At 41.9% G+C, this 13,752-nt stretch overlaps 1 protein-coding gene across 1 annotated transcript in view; it reads right to left on the minus strand.

Annotated features, from left to right (window-relative positions):
* LOC117523658 (core histone macro-H2A.2) overlaps positions 1-13,752 on the minus strand; it is a 118,264-nt gene that overhangs the window by 76,766 nt on the left and 27,746 nt on the right. Inside the window, exons 3-4 of the mRNA XM_034185230.1 lie at positions 10,648-10,754; positions 2,030-2,227 (exon numbers count right to left, since the gene is read on the minus strand). Of these exons, the coding sequence (XP_034041121.1) occupies positions 2,030-2,227; positions 10,648-10,754 (305 nt within the window). The remainder of the gene's footprint in view (positions 1-2,029; positions 2,228-10,647; positions 10,755-13,752) is intronic.

A 13,752-nucleotide genomic window follows, 5' to 3' on the forward strand; every position in this document is an offset into this window, starting at 1 on the left:
CCTGATGTCACATAGTTTACCCAATCAACTTCATTCCACTTCTAAAACATGCAGAACAAGTTGGTGAACGTAGGTGATGATCGCCGTGAAGTTACGAGTAACAGCGTTGGTGTCGGCGTGCCGAATATCGCCCCTTCGCCATGAAATTACGTTCTTCCTTTTGACGGCTTTAATTTTGTCATATCATCATGAAAATTGATAACGTCAAGCACGACAACCTCTTACAATTCATAGGGGCGTCGCCCATGGGCAGGGCCAAATGCCTCAATAACGCCCCCTTGAAACTTTCAAAAACCCCTCCCCATAGGGTTTTTTTTTTTTGGAGTAGGGAGATGAAAATTGGTACACTTGTGACTTGCATAGACGTACAAAAAAGTCTCATGCACCATTGGTCTACTCCAAACAGAAAGTTGCCCATTTTGAATTTTCTTGTCATTTTGGCGTGATTTCCACACGTTGTATTTCAATGAAGTCCTCCTAGGGATTCTGTCCAATGCACTTCAAATTTCTTTCATATCATCCAGAGATGATATTGATCAAAAGTTATCAAAAGCTTTTCTCTATGTCGAAGGGTGTGGCCACTATGGCGCCGCAATTTTGACCCTTCGCCATGGAACATTATACTTAAACAGGTACTGATGACACATAGTTAACCCATCAACTTCATTCCACTTCTAAAACATGCAGAACAAGTTGGTGAACGTAGGCGATGATCTCCATGAAGTTACATGAGTAATGGCGTCCGTGTGGCGGCGTGTCAAATATTGCCCCTTCGCCATGAAATTACATTCTTCCTTTTGACAGCTTTAATTTTGTCATATCATAATGAAAATTGATACACAGGTCAAGCACGACAACCTCTTACAATTCATAGGGGCGTCACCCATGGGCGGGGCAAAATGCCTCAATAGCGCCCCCTTGAAACTTTGAAAAACCCCTCCCCATAGGGGTTTTTTTGGAGTAGGGAGATGAAAATTAGTACACGTGTGACTTGCATAGACGTACAAAAAAAATCTCTTGCACCAATGGTCTACTCCAAAGAGGAAGTTGGCATTTTGTATTTTCTTGTCATTTTGGCGTGAATTCCACACATTGTATTTGAACGAACTCCTCTTAGGGATTTTGTCCAATGCATTTCAAATTTCTTTCAGATCATCCAGAGACGATACTGATCAAAACTTATCGATAGCTTTTCTCTATGTCGAAGGGTGTAGCCGCTATGGTGCCGCCATTTTGAACCTTCGCCATGTAACATCAAGTCATGATAACTCCTTCATGCTTTGCCTGATTGACTTGAAACTTCACATGTGTGAACACACCTGGCCCCTCTCTTTGTGCTCTGAGTGCCCCCTAGTGGATCAATCATCAACATGTCATCACTATTTCATGCATTATCTGATTTTCTTGAAACTTGAACTGTGTGATGAGGGTCAGCCCCTGTATGCACCTGCCCACATCTAGTCACAAGGCGACACGGTGGCCTGGGTTGGCGGAACCGTGGCACAAGGGCCCGTATATGCTTGCAGTCCTAGTTATTACTGTCATTCCAAGGTTCAGACATGTAACAGCTCAAGGGTTCATAAACTTTCAGGCACCAATGATCCAAAAGTACTAAAATAAATCATGAATGAATGAAGATTGTTTTTAAAACACATACACAAACATACATGTGCGATTCAAGCGTGAACACATGTATACAGGTGCTTCACAGTGAATATACAGAGGATCTGACTGAAATATGCTGAGAGGACAGCTTTGCTTTCACACAATCAAAATAAAAATGTTCATCATCCAAACTCTTCAGCTGTCAATCCTCTCAGTACACTCTCAGGTCCTCCACACAGAACCAGCAGACTGTCTGACATCAATGTGCCATTTCAGCTCTAAATTTCAGCTTCTGCACAGAATCATCATGTAGGCATATCATTGTGTTTTACTTTAAAGTCCTCAAACAAGTTTAACTTCCAAAATGTGTCCTTTAAATGAAGCCACTGCTTTTATTTAAAAAGACTACATTTGTCACACTTACCTTTGGCTTGCGGCCTCGTTTGCCTTTGATCTTTTTCAGAGGTTTAACAGGTTTCTTCATGCTTTTGGAGTGCTCTTGCTTCTCTGGGATGGTCACCTGGCTGTCCACTTTCACCCGACCTCCCCTCTTCTTGGAAAGCAGCTCTGGGTGGATCCTGGGCAGAACCCCACCGTTTGATATGGTTACACCCCGCAGGAGCTGAAGCAGACCACAAGGAGCTCTACTGAGCTTAAACAGTCCTCAAACAAACACCCTATAAACATTCTTTTGTGGAACACTGCCATCAGAGTACAACAGCTGTGCCACACAACATGACAGCAACAGTGTTTGGAAGCCTGCCATTTTCACTTACATACTTTTTATTGTACAGTTGTATGTAAAAGTTTGGACACCCCTGATGATTTCCCCTGATTTTCATTACCGGCCAACTCATTTCCGGCTAACTCAATCTTGGAGCTGGCATTACTGGCCAACTCCAAGATCTCATTGAGAGTTGCAATGATAGGAAGAGCCGGCATCGAAGGATCAGAAAGCGACGTTGCAATGAACGCTTGGCCGCCACAAGCCTTCTGTGGCAAGAGATTCTTTCATCAATCATTCAGATGAACTCCAGCAGCAGAAAGTGTGCAATAATTCTTTAAACAAAATTAGGCAGGTGCATGAATTTGGGCACCCCAACAGAAAAAAAATACATCAATATTTAGTAAATATTTGAAATCTTCTTTGACATAGTCGGCCTCTTTAGGCTCACCGGTGTCCTCCTTTTGCAGAAATAACAGCCTCTAAAAAAATGAGGTGGGCTTCATAGATAATTGGCAAAGCTTCTGGGGAAAACCTGGTCTTGTTAGGAGAGACTGCATCCATCCCACTTTGGATGGAGCAGCTCTCATTTCTAGAAATCTGGCTAATTTTCTTAAATCCTCCAAACCGTGACTATCCAGGGTTGGGACCAGGAGGCAGAGTTGTAGTCTTACACACCTCTCTGCAGCTTCTCTCCCCCTGCCATCCCCTCATTACCCCATCCCCGTAGAGACGGTGCCTGCTCCCAGACCACCAATAACCAGCAAAAATCTATTTAAGCATAAAAATTCAAAAAGAAAAAATAATATAGCACCTTCAACTGCACCACAGACTAAAACAGTTAAATGTGGTCTATTAAACATTAGGTCTCTCTCTTCTAAGTCCCTGTTAGTAAATGATATAATAACTGATCAACATATTGATTTATTCTGCCTTACAGAAACCTGGTTACAGCAGGATGAATATGTTAGTTTAAATGAGTCAACACCCCCGAGTCACACTAACTGCCAGAACGCTCGTAGCACGGGCCGAGGCGGAGGATTAGCAGCAATCTTCCACTCCAGCTTATTAATTAATCAAAAACCCAGACAGAGCTTTAATTCATTTGAAAGCTTGTCTCTTAGTCTTGTCCATCCAAATTGGAAGTCCCAAAAACCAGTTTTGTTTGTTATCTATCGTCCACCTAGTCATTACTGTGAGTTTCTCTGTGAATTTTCGGACCTTTTGTCTGACTTAGTGCTTAGCTCAGATAAGATAATTATAGTGGGCGATTTTAACATCCACACAGATGCTGAGAATGACAGCCTCAACACTGCATTTAATCTATTGTTAGACTCGATTGGCTTTGCTCAAAATGTAAATGAGTCCACCCACCACTTTAATCATACCTTAGATCTTGTTCTGACTTATGGTATGGAAATTGAAGACTTAACAGTATTCCCTGAAAACCCCCTTCTGTCTGATCATTTCTTAATAACATTTACATTTACTCTGATGGACTACCCAGCAGTGGGGAATAAGTTTCATTACAGTAGAAGTCTTTCAGAAAGAGCTGTAACTAGGTTTAAGGATATGATTCCTTCTTTATGTTCTCCAATGCCATATATCAACACAGGGCAGAGTAGCTACCTAAACTCTGTGAGTGAGATAGATTATCTCGTCAATAGTTTTATATCCTCATTGAGGACAACTCTGGATGCTGTAGCTCCTCTGAAAAAGAGAGCCTTAAATCAGAAGTGCCTGACTCCGTGGTATAACTCACAAACTCGCAGCTTAAAGCAGATAACCCGTAAGTTGGAGAGGAAATGGCGTCTAACTAATTTAGAAGATCTTCACTTAGCCTGGAAAAAGAGTCTGTTGCTCTATAAAAAAAGCCCTCCGTAAAGCTAGGACATCTTACTACTCATCACTAATTGAAGAAAATAAGAACAACCCCAGGTTTCTTTTCAGCACTGTAGCCAGGCTGACAAAGAGTCAGAGCTCTATTGAGCCGAGTATTCCTTTAACTTTAACTAGTAATGACTTCATGACTTTCTTTGCTAATAAAATTTTAACTATTAGAGAAAAAAATACTCATAACCATCGCAAAGACATATCGTTCTCTTAGGCTGCTTTCAGTGATGTCGGTATTTGGTTAGACTCTCTCTCTCCGATTGTTCTGTTTGAGTTATTTTCATTAGTTACTTCCTCCAAACCATCAACATGTCTACAACCCCTGGCAAAAATTATGGAATCACCGGCCTCAGAGGATGTTCATTCAGTTGTTTAATTTTGTAGAAAAAAAAGCAGATCACAGACATGACACAAAACTAAAGTCATTTCAAATGGCAACTTTCTGGCTTTAAGAAACACTGTAAGAAATCAAGAAAAAAAGATTGTGGTAGTCAGTAACGGTTACTTTTTTAGACCAAGCAGAGGAAAAAAATATGGAATCACTCAATTCTGAGGAAAAAATTATGGAATCATCCTGTAAATTTTCATCCCCCAAATTAACACCTGCATCAAATCAGATCTGCTCATTGACATTGACCCTATGCCATGACACTGACCCTATGTGTCTTTTTGCAAGGAATGTTTTTGCAGTTTTTGCTCTATGGCAAGATGCATTATCATCTTGAAAAATGATTTCATCATCCCCAAACATCCTTTCAATTGTCCAAAATATCAACATAAACTTGTGCATTTATTGATGATGTAATGACAGCCATCTCCCCAGTGCCTTTACCTGACATGCAGCCCCATATCATCAATGACTGTGGAAATTTACATGTTCTCTTCAGGCAGTCATCTTTATAAATCTCATTGGAAACGCACCAAACAAAAGTTCCAGCATCATCACCTTGCCCAATGCAGATTCGAGATTCATCACTGAATATGACTTTCATCCAGTCATCCACAGTCCACAATTGCTTTTCCTTAGCCCATTGTAACCTTGTTTTTTTCTGTTTAGGTGTTGATGCCTTTCGTTTAGCTTTTCTGTATGTAAATCCCATTTCCTTTAGGCGGTTTCTTACAGTTCGGTCACAGACGTTGACTCCAGTTTCCTCCCATTCGTTCATTTGTTTTGTTGTACATTTTTCGATTTTTGAGACATATTGCTTTAAGTTTTCTGTCTTGACGCTTTGATGTCTTCCTTGGTCTACCAGTATGTTTGCCTTTAACAACCTTCCCATGTTGTTTGTATTTGGTCCAGAGTTTAGACACAGCTGACTGTGAACAACCAACATCTTTTGCAACATTGCGTGATGATTTACTCTCTTTTAAGAGTTTGATAATCCTCTCCTTTGTTTCAATTGACATCTCTCGTGTTGGAGCCATGATTCATATCAGTCCACTTGGTGCAACAGCTCTCCAAGGTGTGTTCACTCCTTTTTAGATGCAGACTAATGAGCAGATCTGATATGATGCAGGTGTTAGTTTTGGGGATGAAAATTTACAGGGTGATTCCATAATTTTTTCCTCAGAATTGAGTGATTCCATATTTTTTTCCTCTGCTTGGTCTAAAAAAGTAACCGTTACTGACTGCCACAATCTTTTTTTTCTTGATTTCTTATAGTGTTTCTTAAAGCCAGAAAGTTGCCATTTGAAATGACTTTAGTTTTGTGTCATGTCTGTGATCTGCTTTTTTTCTACAAAATTAAACTGAATGAACATCCTCCGAGGCCGATGATTCCATAATTTTTGCCAGGGGTTGTATTAGACCCCAATCCTACCAGGCTGCTCAAGGAAGCCCACCAGTAATTAATGCTTCGATCTTAAATATGATGAATCTGTCTTTATTAGTTGGCTATGTACCACAGGCTTTTAAGGTGGCAGTAATTAAACCATTACTTAAAAAGCCATCACTTGACCCAGCTATCTTAGCTAATTATAGGCTAATCTCCAACCTTCCTTTTCTCTCAAAAATTCTTGAAAGGGTAGTTGTAAAACAACTAACTGATCATCTGCAGAGGAATGGTCTATTTGAAGAGTTTCAGTCAGGGTTTAGAATTCATCATAGTACAGAAACAGCATTAGTAAAGGTTACAAATGATCTTCTTATGGCCTCAGACAGTGGACTCATCTCTGTGCTTGTTCTGTTAGACCTCAGTGCTGCTTTTGATACTCTTCACCATAAAATTTTATTACAGAGATTAGAGCATGCCATAGGTATTAAAGGCACTGCGCTGCGGTGGTTTGAATCATATTTATCTAATAGATTACAATTTGTTCATGTAAATGGGGAGTCTTCTTCACAGACTAAGGTTAATTATGGAGTTCCACAGGGTTCTGTGCTAGAACCAATTTTATTCACTGTATACATGCTTCCCTTAGGCAGTATTATTAGACAGCATTGCTTAAATTTTCATTGTTACACAGATGATACCCAGCTTTATCTATCCATGAAGCCAGAGGACACACACCAATTAGCTAAACTGCAGGATTGTCTTACAGACATAAAGACATGGATGACCTCTAATTTCCTGCTTTTAAACTCAGATAAAACTGAAGTTATTGTACTTGGCCCCACAAATCTTAGAAACATGGTGTCTAACCAGATCCTTACTCTGGATGGCATTACCCTGACCTCTAGTAATACTGTGAGAAATCTTGGAGTCATTTTTGATCAGGATATGTCATTCAATGCGCATATTAAACAAATATGTAGGACTGCTTTTTTGCATTTGCGCAATATCTCTAAAATTAGAAAGGTCTTGTTATGTGTCGGACGCAGCTCGGAGAACCGACCAGCGTTTGAAGGACCCAGTATGAAATAAGCAGAGCACGGTACAAAGGCTAACTGAATTTAATACATAACAGTGATACAAAAAATAACAAAAGAAAGTGCGGTCTGGCGTGGTGCGCTCCCAGCAGCGCTAACGGTCCGGAGCCAGAAGCTGTTCGGACCCAAGGACCCCGCCGACACCCCCCAGGTGGCCGCAACAAACCGAGTCTGTGAAAGAAGGAACCATTATGTGAGTCCACACTCTACACACAGAGAGACCACTCAAAGGTGTACATAAACAGCAAACACTTCCTGGCTTAATTACTAATCAGCTTCCCAACCTGCAGGCATGGAACATCCAGTTCACAAAACTCCACTGCAGTGGAAGCCGATACATGACTAACGTACAGCTCAATATAATAAGGTGTGAGGGACACCACATTTACTGACTGTATAAATGTTAGTCACAAAATCTAACGTACCTCAGGAAGTGTGCTGACGAGCGTGAGACCTCACCCCCTCCTCTTTCACAGACCGTGCATCAAACCCTGGACGTTCTCTGCATCCACTGATGATGAGATGGCTCCCGAGACGACGATCTCACCCGTCTGGTCACAAGGTCGAGTCTCTGGCAAATACACACTGTATACTCCAGTCTTAAATGCCACCATGTTCCAATCCATATAGATGCACCTCAGCTGTGAGTCCTGACGAGCCGCAGGTGATCAGGGTGAGGTCCTGATAACCTCAGCAACACAGCCACTCAGTCCCAAATGCAAGCCACCTGGAAGGAAAAACAAAAGACAGAAACAAAAAGGCAGCCAGGCCCCCCAGCCATACAACAGGTCTTGTCTCAGAGTGATGCTGAAAAACTAATTCATGCATTTATTTCCTCTAGGCTGGACTATTGTAATTCATTATTATCAGACTGTCCTAAAAGTTCCCTGAAAAGCCTTCAGTTAATTCAAAATGCTGCAGCCAGAGTACTGACAGGGACTAGGAGAGAGCATATCTCATCCATATTGGCCTCTCTTCATTGGCTTCCTGTTAATTCTAGAATAGAATTTAAAATTCTTCTTCTTACTTATAAGGTTTTGAATATTCAGGTCCCATCTTATCTTAGGGACCTCATAGTACCATATCACCCCAATAGAGCACTTCGCTCTCAGACTGCAGGCTTACTTGTAGTTCCTAGGGTTTGTAAGAGTAGAATGGGAGGCAGAGCCTTCAGCTTTCAGGCTCCTCTCCTCTGGAACCAGCTCCCAATTCGGATCAGGGAGACAGACACCCTCTCTACTTTTAAGATTAGGCTTAAAACTTTCCTTTTTGCTAAAGCTTATAGTTACGGCTGGATCAGGTGACCCTGCTGTTATGCTGCTATAGACTTAGACTGCTGGGGGGTTCCCATGATGCACTGAGTGTTTCTTTCTCTTTTTGCTCTGTATGCACCACTCTGCATTTAATCATTAGTGATTGATCTCTGCTCCCCTCCACAGCATGTCTTTTCCTGGTTCTCTCCCTCAGCCCCAACCAGTCCCAGCAGAAGACTGCCCCTCCCTGAGCCTGGTTCTGCTGGAGGGTTCTTCCTGTTAAAAGGGAGTTTTTCCTTCCCACTGTCACCAAGTGCTTGCTCACAGGGGGTCGTTTTGACCGTTGGGGTTTTTCCGTAATTATTGTATGGCTTTGCCTTACAATATAAAGCGCCTTGGGGCAACTGTTTGCTGTGATTTGGTGCTATATAAATAAAATTGATTTGATTTAAATGCTTCCTATAGCTTCCAATGAGAGTATTTTGGACTATTCTTCTTTACAAAACATCTCAGGTTTGTTGGTTTCCGAGCACGGACAGCCCACTTAAAATCACACCACAGATTTTCAATAATATTCAGGTCTGGGGACTGAAATGGCTTCTGCATGAATGCCTTAGTAGATTTTGAGCAGTGTTTAGGGTCGTTGTCTTGTTGAAAGATCTTGCACCGGTGCAACTTCAACTATGTGACTGATTCATGAACATTGTTCTGAAGAATCTGCAGATATTGACTGGAATCCATGTGACCCTCAACTTTAACAAAATTCCCAGGACCTGCACTGGCTACACAGCCACACAGCATGATGAAACCACCTCAAAATTTTACTGTAGGTAGCAAGTGTTTTCTTGGAATGCTGTGTTCTTTTTCAGCCATGCACACTGCCTCTTGTTTTGTCCAAATAACTCAATTTTAGTTTCATCAGTCCACAGCACCTTATTCCAAAATGAAGTTGGCTTTTCCAAATGTGCTTTAGCATACCTCAAGCAACTCTGTTTGTGGTGTGTACGCAGAAAAGGCTTCCTCTGCATTACAGCATCATAAGCATCTCTTTGTGCAAAGTGCGCTGTATAGTTGAACGATGCACAGAAACACTATATGCAACAAGACACTATATGCAACAAGATCATGTTGTAGGTCTTTGGAGCAGCTCTGTGGGTTGACTATGACTGTTCTAACCATCCTTCACTTTAGCTTACCTGAGATTTTTCTTGGCCTGCCACTTCGGGCCTTAACTAGTGCTGTGCCTGCAGTCTTCCATTCTCTGAGATATCTTTTTGTATCCTTCCCCTAAACCATGATGTTGAACAATCTTTGTTTTTCAAGTCATATGACAGTTGCTTAGAGACTCCAATGTTGTCACTCATTAGAAGAGATGCAAAGAGGAGAAACATTTTCAAATGGTCACATTAAATGCCCTTTCTCATGATTGAATTCACCTATTTTAGGAGGTTCAATGAGCTTACCAAAGCAATTTTGTGCTCTACAACCCCAATTTGGGACATTGTGTGAAATGTAAATAAAAACAGAATACAATGATTTGCAAATCCTCTTCAACATCCATGTGTGCTTCTTTCAGATCATCCAGAGATGATATTGATCAAAAGTTATCGAAAGGTTTCTCTATGTCGAAGGGTGTGGCCGCTATAGCACCACAATATTGACCCTTCGCCATGGAACATTATACTTAAACAGGTACTGATGTCACATAGTTAACCCCATCAACTTCATTCCACTTCTATTACTCCAAAGCGGTAGCTGGAAGGTTCCCAGGTTAGCACATTCAAATTCATTCACATAAAGTTTATCAGTTTGAACATTAAATATGTTGTCTTCGTGGTGTATTCAACTGAATATAGGCTGAAGAGGATTTGTAAATCATTGTATGTTTTTATTTACATTTTACATAACATCCCAACTTCATTGGAATTGGGGTTGTAATAACTAGTGTTAAATGTATTCAGATCAATAAAATGACAAGACTGCCCAAATTTTTGCACCTGCCTAATTTTGTTTAAATAATTATTGCACACTTTATGTAAATACTAGGAACTTCATTTCACTTCTCAAATATCAGTGTGTTCGTCTAATATATTTAACTGAAATTTATGATCCAGACAACCAATGATTTATAAAGGAAAATCATGAAAATTATCAGGGGTGCCCAAACTTTTGCATACAACTGTAGATATCATTAATAATAGACTCACACTGATTATCTTATCTTATCAATGGCACCTGTCAGCATGCGGGATACATTATTATTCTCATCAAAACGTTGGTCATCACTGTGTCAGAACTGTTACCTGGTTGAGCTCCTCGTCATTGGCCACTGCCAGCTTGATGTGTCTAGGAGTTATTCTGCCTTTCTTGTTATCTCTGGCTGCATTACCGGCCAACTCCAAGATCTCAGCTGAGAAGATATAAAAACAGGAACTCACCAAATATTAATCAACTGCTTATTTTTCTTGCTTACTTTATATTAAACCATAAGTGTGACATTTTTTAAGTCAGTTGTTTTTCATTTGATATACTGTGCAAAAATCGATCGTTAATAATACCAATATGTCAAGAAGTCTATTTTTAATACCAAATGACACCAAATATTTTCAGCAACTTTTGTGAATTTACCTTACTCTCTCCTTTTATGCAGAGACATCTCAAATATAATGACGAATATTTCAGACCAACCATTCAACATATTTCACAAAACGTCTTAGATTTACTGAATAATTTTACAGTTTTGGTGTCTACAGTTGCAGAAACTCAACAAGTTTTTTTTTTAATCTTTTGCAGATTCTTCTTCTTCAAAACTGTAAAATTATTCAGGTAACTTTTGATATTATAAATATTTGAGACCAAGGAGTGTTTTTGTGTTCACCTGGTATAATATAGAGAAACTGTGACTTCTTTACTGCTTTTGATGAAGATGATAGTATTTGGGGTTTTATTTTCTATTTATTTATTTTCGTGCGTTTGTTCTGTTTGTGATCCTGCAGTTCCAGCGGCGCTTAAACTCAAAACTGGCTTGTCAGTAGCCGACAGATGTGGCCGTGACCAAGTCAATACTAAAAATTAGCGGTTAGCGGTAAAGTTCACCACTAATTTTTAGTATTGACTTTTAGTACATCATGTTAAAAAATAGATTAGATCATCAGATTAATTTAACTGAAAAGAAACATTGTGGTCTTAAATTTACTTTCACCATATAAAAATCTAATTGGGGAGTTCACCATGCTTTCGCAACCCCTATCAAGGAGAGTGGTTCCGTTGTTGAGGCTGTGCGTGGAGGCGAGACGCACCAGATCTAACTGGTATTGCTCCACCTCCTGCACAAGCTCCGCCTCCTTCCCCCACAGTAAGGTAACATTCCACACCCCCAGAGCTCGCCCCTGCCACCCGGGTCTGATAGACTAAGGCCCTTGACTTTCACTGCCACCCATGGGACAGCGCACCCGACATCAGCAATTCCCCCCTGTAGGTGGTGAGCCCACGGGGTGGAGATGGAAGGTCCACATTGGCTTTTCGGGTTGTGCTCGATCGGGCTCTGTGACAAGCACAGCCGCCAGGCGTTCGCTGACGAACCCTAGGCCTGGCTCAAGATGGGGGCCCTAAGCTTCCTCCAGGCCGGCTGATGGGCCCTCCATCTAGGCCTGGCTCCAGATGGGGGCCCTGGGCTTCTTCCGGGCCGGGTCACATTTCCTCTGCCTCATTCTGTCATGGTGTCTTGTGAACCATTCTTAGTCTGGCCCCTCGCCTGAGACCAATTTGCCATGGGTGACCCTTCTAGAAGCACAAAGGCTCCAGACGACACAGCTCTCAGGTTCACACAAACCTCTCCACCACAATAAGGTGATGGTTCCCGGAGTGGGAGGTGCTTGAGGAGTATGGAGTGAGGGGGGTCCATTCTCAGGGCCATCGACTCTCTGTACTCACAAAGTGAGAGCTGTGTTCAGGTGCTCAGCAATAAGTTGGACTTGTTTCCGGTGGGGGTTGGCCTACACCAGCGCTGCGCCTTGTCACCAATCCTGTTTGTGATATTCATGGACAGGATATCGAGGCGCAGTCGGGGGAGGAGGGTTTCCAGTTTGGTGGGCTCAAGGTCTCATCACTGCTTTTTGCAGATGATGTGGTCCTGTTGGGTTCATCGGCCTGTGACCTCCAACACTCACTGAATCGGCTGCAAACCAATCCAGTGAGTGTCGCAGCCAGATCAGCACCTCTAAATCTGAGGCCATGGTTCTCAGCAAGAAACCAATGGACTGCCTACCAGGGAATGTGGTCTTGCCCCAAGTGAAGGAGTTCAAGTACCGCGGGGTCTTGTTCAGGAGTGAGGAGACAATGGAGCGTGAGATTGGCCGGAGAATCGGCTCAGCGGGGGCGGTATTGCATTCACTCTACCATAAGACTACCATGAAAAGGGAGCTTAGCCAAAAGATCAGTAGATCTCGATCTACTGATCAATCTTCATTCTTACTCTGAGGGTTGGGTCATGACCAAAAGATCTAGATTGCAGGTACAAGCGGCTGAAATGGGCTTCCTTAGGAGGGTGGCTGGTGTCTCCCTTAGAGATAGGGTGAGAAGCTCAGTCATCAGTGAGGAGCTCAGAGTAGAGCCCCTGCTCCTTCGCCTTGAAAGGAGTCAGCTGAGGTGGTTTGGGTATCTGGTAAGGATGCCCAAACCACCAGGCACGTCCATCTGGGAGGAGACCCCAGGGAAGACCTAGGACAAGGTGGAGAGATTATATCTCCACACTGGACTGGGAATGCCTTGGGATCCCCCAGTCAGAAGTGGTCAATGTGGCCCGGGAAAGGGAAGTCTGGGGTCCCCTGCTGGAGCTTTTGCCCCATGACCCAATCCCAGATAAGCGGTTGAAGATGAGTGAGTGACCATGCTTTCACCCTTAATGGATGCGATTTTAAAAATGCAACAAAAAGTTGATACAAAGCATTATTCTGTATTTTATAAACAAGAAAAAAGTAGTTTTTTCATAATAATTTGTATAAATGCAGAATAAAAAGTATCTCAACAACATACTTGTACTTTATAAATTCAGTGATGAAAGTGAGCCATGGGAAAAAAAACTGAAAACCTCTGGCGAAGGCCAAAGGCCTGAAGCCCCTACAGCACAACATTTGAACCCTCAGATGCATTCTGGTGCATTTTCAGGTGTATTTACTTACCATAAAAATTTGTACATGTTCAATGAAGCCCCCTATTAATCAGTCAATCAAAAACAAGATTTACATTTTAACAGCGTCTGCAGGAGGCTTTGTGTATATGTGTGCATAAGCTTTTGACAAAAGCAGAAGTTATGCACATCAAGGAATATTTGTAGATCACCCTCTGTGCATTTGCTGAAAGATAGTGTTGTGTGGGCCGCTGAAGAGGAGGTACTGCTGGCCCACCAC

The sequence above is a fragment of the Thalassophryne amazonica genome, chromosome 13 (genome assembly GCF_902500255.1).
Source record: "Thalassophryne amazonica chromosome 13, fThaAma1.1, whole genome shotgun sequence".
NCBI classification, from domain to species: Eukaryota; Metazoa; Chordata; class Actinopteri; order Batrachoidiformes; family Batrachoididae; genus Thalassophryne; species Thalassophryne amazonica.